The following is a 14,105-nucleotide window of genomic DNA, read 5'->3' on the forward strand; positions in this document are numbered from 1 at the left end:
AAATACACTATATTTGATTATTGAAAAATATAATTAACTTGACTAATTTTATTATGCATCACTACCACTAACTACTTGCAGTCATCATTATCATTACCAATCTATTTTTAATTCTAAAGTGATTTTTAAATTAAATAATTGAACATATTTTCATTTTTTTTTTTTAAAAAACAATTCTGAATATTGTATTACAAGCTAATTTTTAAAAATAAAAAATAGAAACGGAAACATGCCCTGGACCTGTTGCCATTCTGCCCATATTATATAAACACACATATGCCATTATTAACTGATGTGATATGCAGGCTTGTAGTTGAAATATTTGGTTTTTATATTGATCTAAGCCGGATCCGTGCTCAGAAACATGTTAAAGACAGTGTATTATTGATCTAGTTTATCTAGGAATAAATAATAAAGAATGAGTTTAACTTTTTTAAAATAAAGTTGAATGTTTTTAACTTCATAAATGAAAAAAAATACATTAAACTAGACCAAAAATCAATTTAATGTGATGTCATGATGTGATATATTTAAATAAAATTTAAATTAAGCTAATCGATTCTATTAATTACATTGAGCGAAAGCTAACAGATGTATATTATAAATCAAAAAGACTTTTATTTAATTTCATGAAAGTTGAAAATTCAAATATTATTGGGTCCTAATGAGCTTTTAAAATCCAACTCACCTAAACTTTTTTAAATCAAATATTACTTCCTTCAGTTCAAAATAAAAGCATCTTTTAATAATAATTTGCCTACTAATAAAATTCTTATTTTCATAGAAATATATATTGTTTTCCCTTTTCATCCCTAGTTTCAATTTATGATGAGTGAGAAGAATGTCATAAATTAATTTACATAAAAATCTAGTTTGATAAATATGAGGGGTAAATTTTTTTTGTAAGTACTAAATTGCTTATATTTTGAATTAAAATGTTCATATCTTAAAATGGAAGTAATATAGATTTGTATAATTGTATAACTAGATCACCATTTAGTCTTGTGTAGCCTATAAGCCTAGTGTGACAATGCATGAATGAGATGCTCAATAAAATATTTGGAAAATACACTTGTGTTATATTATTTTTTTGGAAGAATGATAGAAAATACTTTCAAAATGGGCAAAAACAATTAAATATCATAAAACATGATAATTATTTTCTAGTCAATGGAAAATTGTCAGTCAATTAGTTTTAATATGAAATACTTTTTTACCTTTCTAAAAAATAAAAGAAAGATGACCATTAAAACTTTTAATTTACTATTTTATTTTAGTCATTTCTCCAACAAAAGTAATCATTTTCCAAAGAAAGTAATTATTAATTTTTAATTGTTGAACTTCATTGATAAAAAAAATTTATACACTCATTCCATTCATTCATTCAAGAAAACTAGTCATTTTTTGAAAGAAAGTAACAATTGATTTTTAGTTGTTGAACTTCAATGATAAAAAAAATTAACGTAAAACAACTTGCAATTTACTATTATGCTCTAGCCATTTTCCAAAAGAAAGTCATAACCGATATTTAATAAATTTCAAAACAAGGGTGAATATACCATTTCACAAAAAAGAAAAATGTTAGGAATAAGTTTTATATCATTCCCCCCCCTTTTTTTAGGCCAAGTTTGATTCTCATGGATGGATGCAGAATAAAAAATAATATATGTATATATTACCTAATTTTTTTTCTACCAAATATATATATATATATATATGTCTACCAAATATATATATATATGTTTGTATGCATGTATGAAAAATTATATTTAAATTTTTTATAATAAAATTAGTTACTTGTAGATCTTTTTTTACTTGTAAATATTGAAGTATGACATATAAATATTAAACTTTAACTTGCAAATAAATTTAGCCATATAATAATAGTAGTAGTAATAGTAATAATAATAGAAGAAGAGTATATGTTAATTTTGGTTGACATCAATGAACAATACCTCACTACAATTTTAGTTATTTATATTTGTTTCTGTCATATAACATATAAATTTCATATCATCTTCATAGATTTAGAATACTAAGGTTGAATTTAATTATTTTCAAATATAAAAGTAACACATTGTATTTCATTGTCAAAATCATAACAGAGTATGCTTCTCTGTAGCGTATGGGGGAGTAAATGTTACGACAAGAAACAAATATTATCTCTGATTAATGACCTCATTTTTGCAGGGAAATATTAATTAATATATTAGAATTGCTCTAATGAGTTATGTATCTTAAGAACTAATTATGAGGCGCGTGTCATGGTTGTTTTTAATTATTTATGTAATTGTGGTTTATTATATATTGTATATATTTTTAATTAGTGATTTTATTAGTTAAAGGCATGAAGTTAGTAATAACTCGTACGATATGTTTCAATGATGAATGTATTTAATATTTATTGCTTTCCGTCCATCACCCAGGTTAATTGGTGTTAGCATAACTTAATGTCAGATTTTTTTTAAATAGTGTTTCTTTATTGATAATTCTTTATTAATTGCCCTTTTTTCTCAATTAAGGAAGCGTTTTCTTTTTTTAAATTTAGTTCTTTCATCTTTAACGGGATTGCAAGTACAATAACATGATTTAGATGCTTGCTAGTGATGATTATTGAATTTTTTTAATGATATTTATTTGTAAAATAGTATAATAAAAATTTATATTTCTTGAGTATACCGGAAAGTAAATGATGCTCATGGCAATAATAGATGTGATTTTTAATATGATGTTACATCGGTAAATGCTGGGGGTTAGTTACATGATAATAATGATATGATATGATATATATATATATATATGTATGTATGTATATTGTATGTGAACATGGATAATGCGGTGAAAGGAAACAGACAGCTCCATAGCGAGAGCTTGGGCCTGAGCCAAGAGCAGACCAAGGTTCGCACCGTTGCGTCGGTGGCTGAGCCATAAAGGAACGGCTTCGCCCTGCAAGTTGAAACATCAAATATTTCAGTAAGGCGCTGAGTCTCCCTCACCGTTAGACCACCAAATGCCAAATCTCACCTCTTCCTTCTCCTCCTAACGTTTCCTTCGTTTATAAGCCCCTTTCCGTTTTCGCTTACTGTCGTAGAGCTCTCTCCCTCCTCCCTCTCTCTCTGTCTTTCTTTTACCCTTCTGGGGTTGCTGGGTTTTCGGGTTTGCTTTATAGGTCCCTTGGTTTGAGGGGAAAGGTGAACGATGGGGAGAGCGGTGGCGGTATTGTTCATCGCTTCTGTGTTAGTTCTTCTGGATGTAACCCAAGTGAGATCAGATGCATCAGATCATCGTTACAAGGAAGGAGATCTGGTGCCCCTTTATGCTAACAAAGTTGGGCCTTTTCATAATCCCAGGTAAAGGATGGCTCGATCTACCACTTCCGAATGAAAATTTCTTATTTAATTTCTGTGCTTCTGTATCACGAATTATTTTTCCTCTGGATTGTGTTTGGGTTGACTGGTATTTTTATCGTCAGCTGGATCTAAGTTCATTCTTAGCGCCAATGTTTGAATTAGAAATCCACTTACCCGATCCCCCTTTTGTTTCAATTATATTGTCGAGAGACGTGAATTGCCCAAAGATTTTGTCTCATGTTCCAGAGCCTTGATCCCAGATATTGCTATGCTTCTATCATGCGTAGCTGGGAAATGTTGTTACCATCTTATCGTGTGTCAGGTGCTAAAACGTCCTATGAGTTACGTTTTCGTTCATTCATTTGAACCTTGTTGCATCGCCTGACAATGGAATCTTGGGACATATACATGGGGATGTGGGATCTTGTTGCTTGACATGTATGTATTCTCGGAATGCTGGATCTATTGCTATGAACGAAAGTAACGAAATTTATTTCAGTTGCTATGATGGAAATGGATTATGAATTACTGGTAAGCCCTAAATGGTGACTGAATTTGTTAAAACAGCTGTACTTAGTTGGTTTGTGTATGTTTCTTGCTGGCAGTATTTATATTCATTTTGAACAGCTAAATCAATGTTTGAATTTGAGGGTTTCTTTATGAATGAGGTATTGATATATAACAACCATGCTCTTTTTCTTTTCAGTGAAACCTACCGCTACTTTGATCTTGCATTCTGTTTACCAGGTTGGTTTTAGTCATTTAGAATCATCCTTTTCTATTGACTTTCCTTCTTTTAGTGGTATTCTATTTGTTTGATACTGGTTGCAGATGACTTGAAGGAGAAAAAGGAAGCTCTTGGAGAAGTATTGAATGGTGATCGTTTAGTAAGTGCCCCTTATAAACTTGAATTCCGACGGGATAAAGATTCTGAATTAGTTTGTAAAAGGAAGCTCAATAAAGAAGAAGTGGCCAAGTTTCGGTCTGCTGTGCGCAAGGACTACTACTTTCAGATGTACTATGATGATTTACCTATTTGGGGTTTCATAGGAAAAATTGATAAGGATGGAAAAGACCCTAGTGATTATAAGTACTACCTTTACAAGCAGATTCACTTTGAAATTTTTTATAACAAGGACCGTGTCATTGAAATCAATGTACGAACAGATCCGAATGCACTTGTGGACCTTACAGAGGATAGAGAGGTTGATGTGGAATTTCTTTATACTGTAAAATGGAAGGAGACTACTACTCCTTTTGAGAAGCGGATGGACAAGTACTCTCAATCTTCTTCGCTGCCTCATCATTTGGAGATCCATTGGTTTTCAATCATAAATTCGTGTGTGACTGTACTTCTTCTAACTGGGTTTTTGGCAACCATTCTCATGCGAGTCCTTAAGAACGATTTTGTCAAGTAAGAACTGTTCATCCATTTTTATTTTTATTTTTTGCAGTGCCTGTTTACTTTGACCATATTGGAGAATCTTTTTCTCTTTGCTGATAAATTGTTTCTGTCTTTCCAAAAGATATGCCCATGATGAAGAATCTGCTGAGGACCAGGAAGAGACTGGTTGGAAATACATCCATGGAGATGTATTTAGGTTTCCCAAGTTCAAGTCTCTATTTGCAGCTGCCCTTGGCTCTGGCACCCAGCTGTTTACACTGTAAGTATCTTTTAGTCCCTAGAGGCACATCTCTGTAAAGTTATTGTGATATTGTCTTTATAAGATTTTGAAAATAAACTGTATTTATGCATGTTTTGCAGAACTGTATTCATATTCATTCTGGCACTTGTTGGTGTATTTTATCCATACAATCGAGGAGCTCTATTTACTGCGCTTGTTGTCATATATGCACTGACTTCGGGAATTGCTGGTTACACTGCAACCTCCTTCTACTGTCAGCTTGAAGGAACAAATTGGGTGTGTGCTTAGGAATTTTCTATGCGACTTGGTCCTGTTCTGATTTATCTTTAATTTGATTTTTGTTGATGTTATGCACTTGCCCTGTTGTCATGACAGGTCAGAAATCTACTTTTAACTGGGTGCCTTTTCTGTGGACCTCTGTTCCTTACGTTCTGCTTTCTGAATACTGTAGCAATTGCTTACAATGCTACTGCTGCTCTTCCATTTGGCACAATTGTGGTGATAGTTCTTATATGGACCCTTGTGACATCACCTTTACTTGTGTTGGGTGGGATTGCTGGAAAGAATAGCAAGTCAGAATTCCAAGCTCCTGTCCGAACCACTAAATATCCCAGGGAGATTCCGCCATTGCCATGGTATCGTGGAACAATTCCCCAGATGGCAATGGCAGGATTTTTGCCTTTCAGTGCAATATACATTGAACTTTACTATATATTTGCAAGCGTCTGGGGTCACAGGATTTACACCATATATAGCATCCTGTTCATTGTCTTCATTATTCTGTTGATTGTTACTGCTTTCATTACCGTGGCATTGACATATTTCCAGCTTGCTGCTGAGGATCATGAATGGTGGTGGAGGTGAGTGTACTACTTGCCACAATCTCCTTCTTGGTTTGTTGTCATGCATGCTATCTGATTTGACAGCTAATTGACTTATGGTTATTTGTTTGCTAGTAACTTTGGCACGCTTTGCTCTGGTACTTGACTTCCTGGTGGGTCTAGAAAATGGGTTGTTACATAAACATTGATCTTATTCTAGGCTAATTAGTTTTGCATTAACAGAAGTGATGATCTTCTATCTCTTGCCCCCGTGCTTGTATTGGTGTTTCTATTTGTGTGTCGTAATATATCAGACCTTTGTTGTGTTCTTAATTATCTGCCTCTTGGATGATCTTGATGCCGGATCCTGTTAATAGTTGTTATTATATCAATATTCAAGCGATAATCTGTAAACTGTGATTTTTTTTAAGTTATTATTTTTTATATGAATATTTTTCCAAATGAAAAATGAACACCTCTGATAATTTAAATTTTGAAATGCCGAAATTTTGAAGGTAAAACTGTGATTTTCTTAGTTGTTATTTTTTATATGAATTTTTTCAAAATAAAAAATGAACGCCTATGATAATTTAAATTTTGAAAAATCAAAATTTTGAATTTAACAATTAATATTGGTGATAAAGTTCATGATGATTGCCTTGATATTTGTCAACAAAAAACTATCGCTTTTCTTGTGGTTTTGGCCATCAAATCTATTAAGACGTTCCTCATTGTCACTTCTGTATTCATATTTCTGAACCTGTGGACCCTCACCGCAATCCTCCAGTAAAAATAGAGCTGCGAGAGTAAAAGCTTTCTCGCATTTCCATTTACCTACTGAATAGTTTCATTTTTTGAAGTCATGTTTTATTGTTGAGATTGCCTGCATTTATTTAGCCTGCATTTCCATTTACCTACTGAACAGTTTCATTTTTTGAAGTCATGTTTTACTGGTGAGATTGCCTGCATTTATTTATCACATGCTTGTTTAGTTTAAATTTAAAACCTATTCAAAGTGAGTGGGGAGAAGAGAGAAATTTTTAGTTCAGACATTTTCTAAAAAAGAAAAAATTATCTCTGATTCTTGCCTTTCAATTCGTTCTCTTCGATCCAAACATTTGTCTAAGAGAAAATATTAGATTCGGGAGGATGTCAGAAAATTTCTTCATCCTCTCTCCCCAGTCTCCATTGTACTCAATCCAATCATGTCCATGAAAACTGGTGTTCAGGAGAAATTTATTATATGCTCACTGTGCTTGACCTGTGGTTACGGTTTCCTTTCAGGTCATTCCTGTGCGGTGGATCGACAGGCCTGTTCATCTATGCCTACTGTTTGTATTACTACTATGCTCGATCTGATATGTCTGGGTTCATGCAGACTTCATTTTTCTTTGGATACATGGCCTGTATATGCTATGGTTTCTTCTTGATGCTTGGAACTGTTGGTTTCCGTGCTGCTTTGCTCTTTGTTCGTCACATATATCGATCCATTAAGTGCGAGTAACCAGACATTTTGTCCTCACAAGAGTCCCCTAGAGCTGTTACTGTCTTCATTTCATAGGCATTGTGTAGAGAATTACATTAATTCTGTGGTTCTTTTATGTATAAGGGAAAGCTGACAATGGGACTCGGCTCCTAGAGAAGCATGTTAGATCCCAAAATAGGTCCTTCTTTGGGACTACTTGTGTACTGCCATCCCTTTAACCAAACTTTGCAATACTATCTCTTTTTTCTTTTATGAACTTTCTTTACAGAGCTAGAAAAACCTGTTACCTTAACAACTTTTACCTAATAAATAGAGGCACTCTTAATCAGGCTCCAATAAAGATTTTGCTGCAATCATTTGTCACATCATTGTCACTTGTCTCTTGGACCTTCTTGTAGTTGTTTCTGTTTTGCTTTGTTGTCACCACCGTTGTGGTGATTTTGACCTCGAGTTTGAGTCTGGTCTGTTACTCCATGCCCTGATTTTCAAGAGTAGGGTATATTTTATTTTCATTTAGACACCTTTTAAATGTATTATAGGGTGTGAGAAGGAAGACTCGTGTTATTCTTTGTGAATGTTCTATATGCAATATTTGGTAAAGAATAAGTATATGCAATATCCTTTTTTTCTTGTTTCCATAGAGGCGTATTGATATTATTCAGAAAAATAAAACCGAGATGTTAATCAAAGAAGGAATAAATACAAAGTTCATGGAGAACACTAAGTCTATTCTACTAATGAGGTAACTTTAAGATTGAGATTTAATTTTGTTTCCATACTTATTTTTGAGGAACGCCGGGTATTTTATATTTTTAAGTGAAAGAATTTTATTCTTGAATTATTTTTTCAAGAAGCAAAAAACTTTTCTATTAATTAATTGTTAATTATTTTTGGTTATTGACATAACATGTGTGTGGATCTTACGCACAATGACATGTAAGACTTTAATTACATTCATTGGCGCTAATTTACTTATAAACTATTTTTCTAGAAATACTAAATATATTAACGTTTTTTTTAGAAGTTTTGAATGCTTTGAAGTCTTATTAAAATAAAATTTAATAAATATTATTAAAATAATAAGTATTTTAGTATTTAATAATTTAAATATTATTATTTAAATCATTACTTCACCCTTTTAATATTTTAATATTTTTGATATTTGGCAATTTTATATTAAAAATGAAAAGAATGAACTTTTAAATTAACGATTTGGGTATTGTCTTGGGATAAAGATTAAAAATTGATATATAAAAAATAAAAAGTCATTTATAAAATTACAAAATGCTAGTTTGAATTGTTAATATTTGAAAAGTAATTTATAAATTTTGAATAAATATTTATAAATAATAATATTTAAATTATTAAATATGAAAATATTTAGTATTTTGACAATATTAATTAAATTTTATTTTAATAAGATTTCAAGGTACCTATTGCTCCTATAAAAAGATTTTAGGGTGCCCAACATTCTTGAAAAAAGAGTTTAGATACAAATTAACACAAAAAAATATGATCAAAGTCTTATTTGTTATTGTACGTGGATCTCATGTCAGCAAAAAATGGCAAAATTAACTGCCTTCAAACATAAGGGCTTTTTTGGACCTTGAAAAAATACTTCATGGAAAAATTGTTTCACTTAAAAATATAGGTATCCAGCACTCCTAAAAAAATAAGTATAACAGTAAAATTGAATCTTAGTCCTAACTTTTATTGTGGCTATCCTTATTAATATTTTTTGAAACTTTTGAGAGAAGCCTCCTATGCCTCTCCTTTGAGACAAAAGTTTAATTTAAATTTGGACAGTCTAAATTTAATATTTTTATTTTTTATTTATATTTTTAAAATAAAAAATAGATAAAGATTGTAAAATTTTTAATAAATATATTTATTAATCTAACAATTTAAATTTAATATAGACGGTCCAAAATTAATATTAAATTTTTTTAATAAACTTACCGTTCTGTTCGGAATATTTTTACATGGTTCAGAATATATTTAAAAAGTCAATTTAAATTTTTTTATATTAAATTTGAATTATCTATATTAAACTTAGACTGTCAAATCGATATATATATTATTAAAATTATTTACAATTTTTATACATTTTATTTTAAAAATATGAATAAAAAATAAAATTATTAAATTTAAATTATTCACGTCTAAATTTTTTTTCTGTCTTAAAAGAGAGGCAGATGAGATTTTTTTTTGAAGGAGAGAGGCCGACTACTTTTTTTGAGCATTTGAACGCACGAGTGCCTCCCGCCATTCTCGGATATGGCCTACATGAATTTCACAGAAAACAGATTTGTTAAGGACCCAAAAAAATATGTAGATTTTTTTAAAAAAAATATGTAGATGTTTTCCAAAAAAGAACGTAGATGAGACGAGAACTACGAGAGCATTCTAGAAGGAAAAAAAAAAAAAGAACAGATAAATTTTTTGTTTTGGGTAAAAATGGACATATAGTTTATACGTGAATGAAACCATGAAAAGTTGATTGGCTTCATAGTGGTCCCCGACCCCTCTTCATTTTGGGTCATAAAACTTAAGGAAAAGATAACTTTATGTTTATGTAATTTGCTCAAATTTTATTATAAATTTTTATATTTTTATTTTCAATGTTTCATATTTTATACTTTTTTTCCTTCGACATTTTATGTCTTTTCATTAACAGTATTATAGGAACCTAAAAGAGAAAAGTTTAGAGATCTGGAATACTAAAAAAAAAATAGTAAAAACTTGTAACAAAATTTAAACAAAATACAAAGATTTTAAATTATGTTTTTTTTCTAAAACTTAATAAGGGTGCCAGACATGGTGGATGATGAGAAGGCTAAGATACAAGTTGAGAACTGATCTCTTAGTTGGATTAATGCACTACTTGTTAATTAAAAAAAAAAAAACACTCAATAAGGGAAGAAACTCAATGATCTCACAGAAGGAGGGGGTTGAAGCCCTGACTGTTGAAATATTTATTTATGCACTTACATTAATTAATAAGCTTAAATAGATTGGTTTTTATAATTTTGTGTGAACCGTAATAGGTGAACCATATTAGTGAGCCCAATAGGTAGAGATTCAACCTACAATCTTATAGCCATCAGTTATTTTCTATCTATTAACTGACTGGAGATAATAAAATATAATTAATTAATTAATTAATTTATTAAAGTAGTTACTGATCTAGCTCATATAAGCTGATTAATTGATAACCGCAAACACACGATAGTTTTCACTTATTCCATTATTTTTGAATTCTCTGCAAACTACAGGAATTTAGTGAATTGTGTGTCTTTTTATATTTGATGTAATCGAGAAATTACAATCAATCATAAATTTTTTTAGATATGCATATTACTCTACTTAATTTTATTTAATTTATATAAATTAAGATACTAAAGTTAACAATCTCTTGTGAAAACGAGGCCCTCAGCCCCCAAGTCATGAAACTTCTTGTGAATATCATTAGTTGCTTGTTACAATACAAAGCAGTTTGTTAATATATTAATATAACTTATCATTTTAGAAATATGTACTCTCTCTATTTTTAAATAAAATATAAAATAACCAATTCACACAGTTTAAAAAATTATTAAGTATAATAATTATGTATGAGATTGAACTAAATTATCTCTATAATTAATGAAATAAATTTGTCTAGTAAAAATAAAAATTGACATTATGAAGAACAATTTAAAAAAAATGTGATAAATGTTTTTAAAATGTTATAATTTTTCTTATAAAAGAAAAGAAATATAAGATAATTTTTTCTTTTATTAAAAAACAAAGTAGCACTTGTAAATTTATTAAAAAAAAATTGTTAACAATACTTTTTGCATATTTAATCTTATTGACTTGTTAAAATATAAAATTTACTTGTTAGAATCTTAATTTAACTTAATAAAAAATGAAGGATATTTTAATTATTTCTTATCAAAATATATTTTCAATTCAGTCTCTTAGATCCCTACGTTACATTTGCACATTCTATTATTTTCTATTTACAATTAAACCCTTATAGGGATCCTTTGCTGAAGTTTCCCTTGTTTATTTGGAAAGAAAGTACAAGAGAATATAGCTATATATGATGTCCACATCTCGAAGTATACTCATTTACAGTTTTCTCTCAAGGAGAATCATAGTTAATTAACTATTATTCTCCTTAAGCTGCATATGAATGAGGTTTGATTCAGATATCACCGTCCCAGAGTTCTTCTAAGGACTTTATTAACTATTATTCTCCTCAAGCTGCATATGAATGAGGTTTGATTCAGATATCACCGTCCCAGAGTTCTTCTAAGGACTTGTAAGGCCCATTTTCAGATAGGAACATTTCTCCCGCGTACATCCTGCGTTGTGGAATCTGGTTGATCTTGTCTGATTCCTCTTTGCTTAGCTCCCAATCAAATATTTCTAGGTTTTGTTTCATCCTCTCCTTATTAAAGCTTTTCACTATAACGCTAGCCCCTTGCTCGTATATCCATCTCACTGCTATCTGCATACAGAGTTAGAAAGAGCAAAAAAGATTATGATTCATGAACACTCTGGTTCTGTCTATCACCCTTCATTTTAGTTCTAGAGATGGATCCTCACTGCTACTTTCTGTCATTAGAACAAAAAGTACTTTACTACTTCTCTATACATGTTAGGGCACCTTCTGGCACTTGGAAACTGGGAATTCCTGTTACCGATTTATAATTCAAATATGTCAAAATAGCTTCAAGAATGACGGGAATGAAGAACTACATTTTGGGCACATGCAAAAGGAAATAGAGGTTATATCTTAGTTTCTTGAGGAGCGTCCGATTTCGGTCCTTGAAAACATGGGTCATTATTAGTGTCATTATTAGCTACTAGCAAGTAATGCTCTAGTTGGTGAAGTTATGGATAATTAGCAAGTAGTTTTGAGTTAGATCCTTTGCTCTATATCATTTAACAAAATGACAATGAAACCATTTTTGATCAAAAGACCAGAAAAAGGATTTTTGGTATATATGAAACTTGTTGGCACGAAGAAAGCTGCATTTGGAAATATTTAGTTTGAAAGCTGCAGTACTGAACCTGAGCTATATTTTTTTTTCTAGCCTCAGCAATTTCCTTAAGGACTGGATTCTCCATCACAGCATTGGAGCCCCAACGTAATCCGTATGCTGCTAGAGGTGACCATGCACTCACATGGATCCCTTTCTGCTTGCAAAACTGTCTTATTTTTCCCTGACGCCATGATGTGTTCATTTCCACCTAAAATCACCATTCAGCACCCTTCACTACCAAGTCAAAATTAATGAGAGCCACTACAGTAGAATTTGTTTATGAATATACTACAAAATTCTTTAACGATAACTTATTAATTAGAGTTGAATTGAAAAAAGAAATCAGCTGTTTTTATTGGAAAATTTATAACAAAATGCTAAAAAAAAAAAAAAGAGTCTATGCATGCACATACGCACCTGATTAACTGCAGGAGGGATTGCAGAATTATCTAAGAGCTGGGTAAGCTTTTTGGTGCCAAAGTTGCTGACCCCAATAGACTTGACTAAGCCCAATTTGTGGCATTCTTCCATGGCCTTCCATGTTCCTTCTATGTCAAACGGAAGCAACGTCCTCCGCAGTGAAATTGAAACCTTCAACCCCTGGTCTCAACCTCACTGGCCAGTGAATCAGATACAGATCCACATATTCCAGCCCCAGATTTCTACACAATTCCAACCCAGGAGTCCGAACAAGTCATTGGAGTTAAAGAAATGGTGAGGCCTCAACAATAAGAGGATACACAAGGAAATAAAAAACAGAACACACAAAATCACAATATCAACATGTCCATATAAAATATAATATTTATAGTAAGTTGGTACGATGAAGAATTAAATAATGCAGGTCTCCCCCCCACTTGGCAAAAAATACCGCGTATATGTTTTTTTTTTTTTTTTGTCTGACGTGTTCAGCTGAATAGGATTCGATCTTTCAAATAAACTGGTGCTACCCTGGACCAACACCAAAAAAAAGCTTATTCTCACTAAACCTTTAACTAAATTTGGACAATCGCAATTTTTGTCTAAAAACTGAACTTATTCTTGCACGTTTTCAGCATATCACTACTTCTCTGGTCAATTCTATCTGGAGAGTAAGTTCTACTCCGCTTTCACCTGATCTCAAAATAACAAGAAAACACATCTTTGCCTCCCGTAGAGCAGTAAAGAGCACATGCTTGAGTATATAGAAGACACAGTATACCGCGTGAGAAAAAAATACCAAAGCTGGGAAAGATAGAAGTAGACAGACCGGAGGATGTTTTGAGAGCTGGAAGAACAAGATCGGGATGAGCGTCGGTGTTCCAGAGCTTGGAAGTGAATGAACATTCGTCGCGACTCTTGACGAGACCTTGTTCTATAGCTACGGCCACGGCTTTGCCAGAGGCTGTTCGGTTCCATAGATAGCAGCGGTATCGAAGTGCCGGTAGCCAATAAGAATGGCGTCGAGGAAGACGGCGGTGAGTTCGTCGGGCGGCGGAAGAGGAGCAGTCGCCGTTCCCAACCCTATCACCGGCATCTTGTGCCCAGAATTCAGCATCACATCTGGGACTTTCTTTGCTTCCTGCATAGTTCAAATTTTTGAAACACCAGTGTGATGAGAAATTGAGAGTAAGTGCAGGAGAAATCTTGGTGCCTTTATGATCAGTAAAAGAGTGAGTTTCTCGGGGTTCCGTTGCGTCCACGCACTTGCTTCGCCTCACGCCCACGTAACGCCAGAATAGCCGATTCTCAACATTGTCCCGTTAGATCATGAGGTGGACTCATCA

At 32.0% G+C, this 14,105-nt stretch overlaps 2 protein-coding genes across 2 annotated transcripts; one reads left to right on the plus strand and one right to left on the minus strand.

Annotated features, from left to right (window-relative positions):
* Positions 1 to 2,835: 2,835 nt before the first annotated feature.
* LOC129317264 (transmembrane 9 superfamily member 3-like) lies at positions 2,836 to 7,555 on the plus strand. Its single transcript, XM_054961629.1, has 7 exons — positions 2,836 to 3,350; positions 4,057 to 4,097; positions 4,182 to 4,764; positions 4,877 to 5,014; positions 5,116 to 5,272; positions 5,372 to 5,856; positions 7,102 to 7,555. Exons 1-7 carry the CDS (start codon positions 3,199 to 3,201, stop codon positions 7,319 to 7,321), a joined length of 1,776 nt encoding a protein of 591 aa, XP_054817604.1. The 5' UTR covers positions 2,836 to 3,198; the 3' UTR covers positions 7,322 to 7,555.
* A 3,778-nt stretch (positions 7,556 to 11,333) lies between these two features.
* Positions 11,334 to 13,284, minus strand: LOC129313242 (protein REDOX 2-like). Its single transcript, XM_054956211.1, has 3 exons — positions 12,757 to 13,284; positions 12,368 to 12,547; positions 11,334 to 11,801 (listed from the first exon to the last, which is right to left on the minus strand). The coding sequence occupies exons 1-3, from the start codon at positions 12,868 to 12,870 to the stop codon at positions 11,577 to 11,579; spliced, it is 519 nt and encodes a 172-aa protein (XP_054812186.1). The 5' UTR covers positions 12,871 to 13,284; the 3' UTR covers positions 11,334 to 11,576.
* Positions 13,285 to 14,105: the final 821 nt, after the last annotated feature.

Source organism: Prosopis cineraria, unplaced genomic scaffold (assembly GCF_029017545.1).
Source record: "Prosopis cineraria cultivar Desert tree isolate PC_DT_omini unplaced genomic scaffold, ASM2901754v1 PC1, whole genome shotgun sequence".
NCBI classification, from domain to species: domain Eukaryota; kingdom Viridiplantae; phylum Streptophyta; class Magnoliopsida; order Fabales; family Fabaceae; genus Prosopis; species Prosopis cineraria.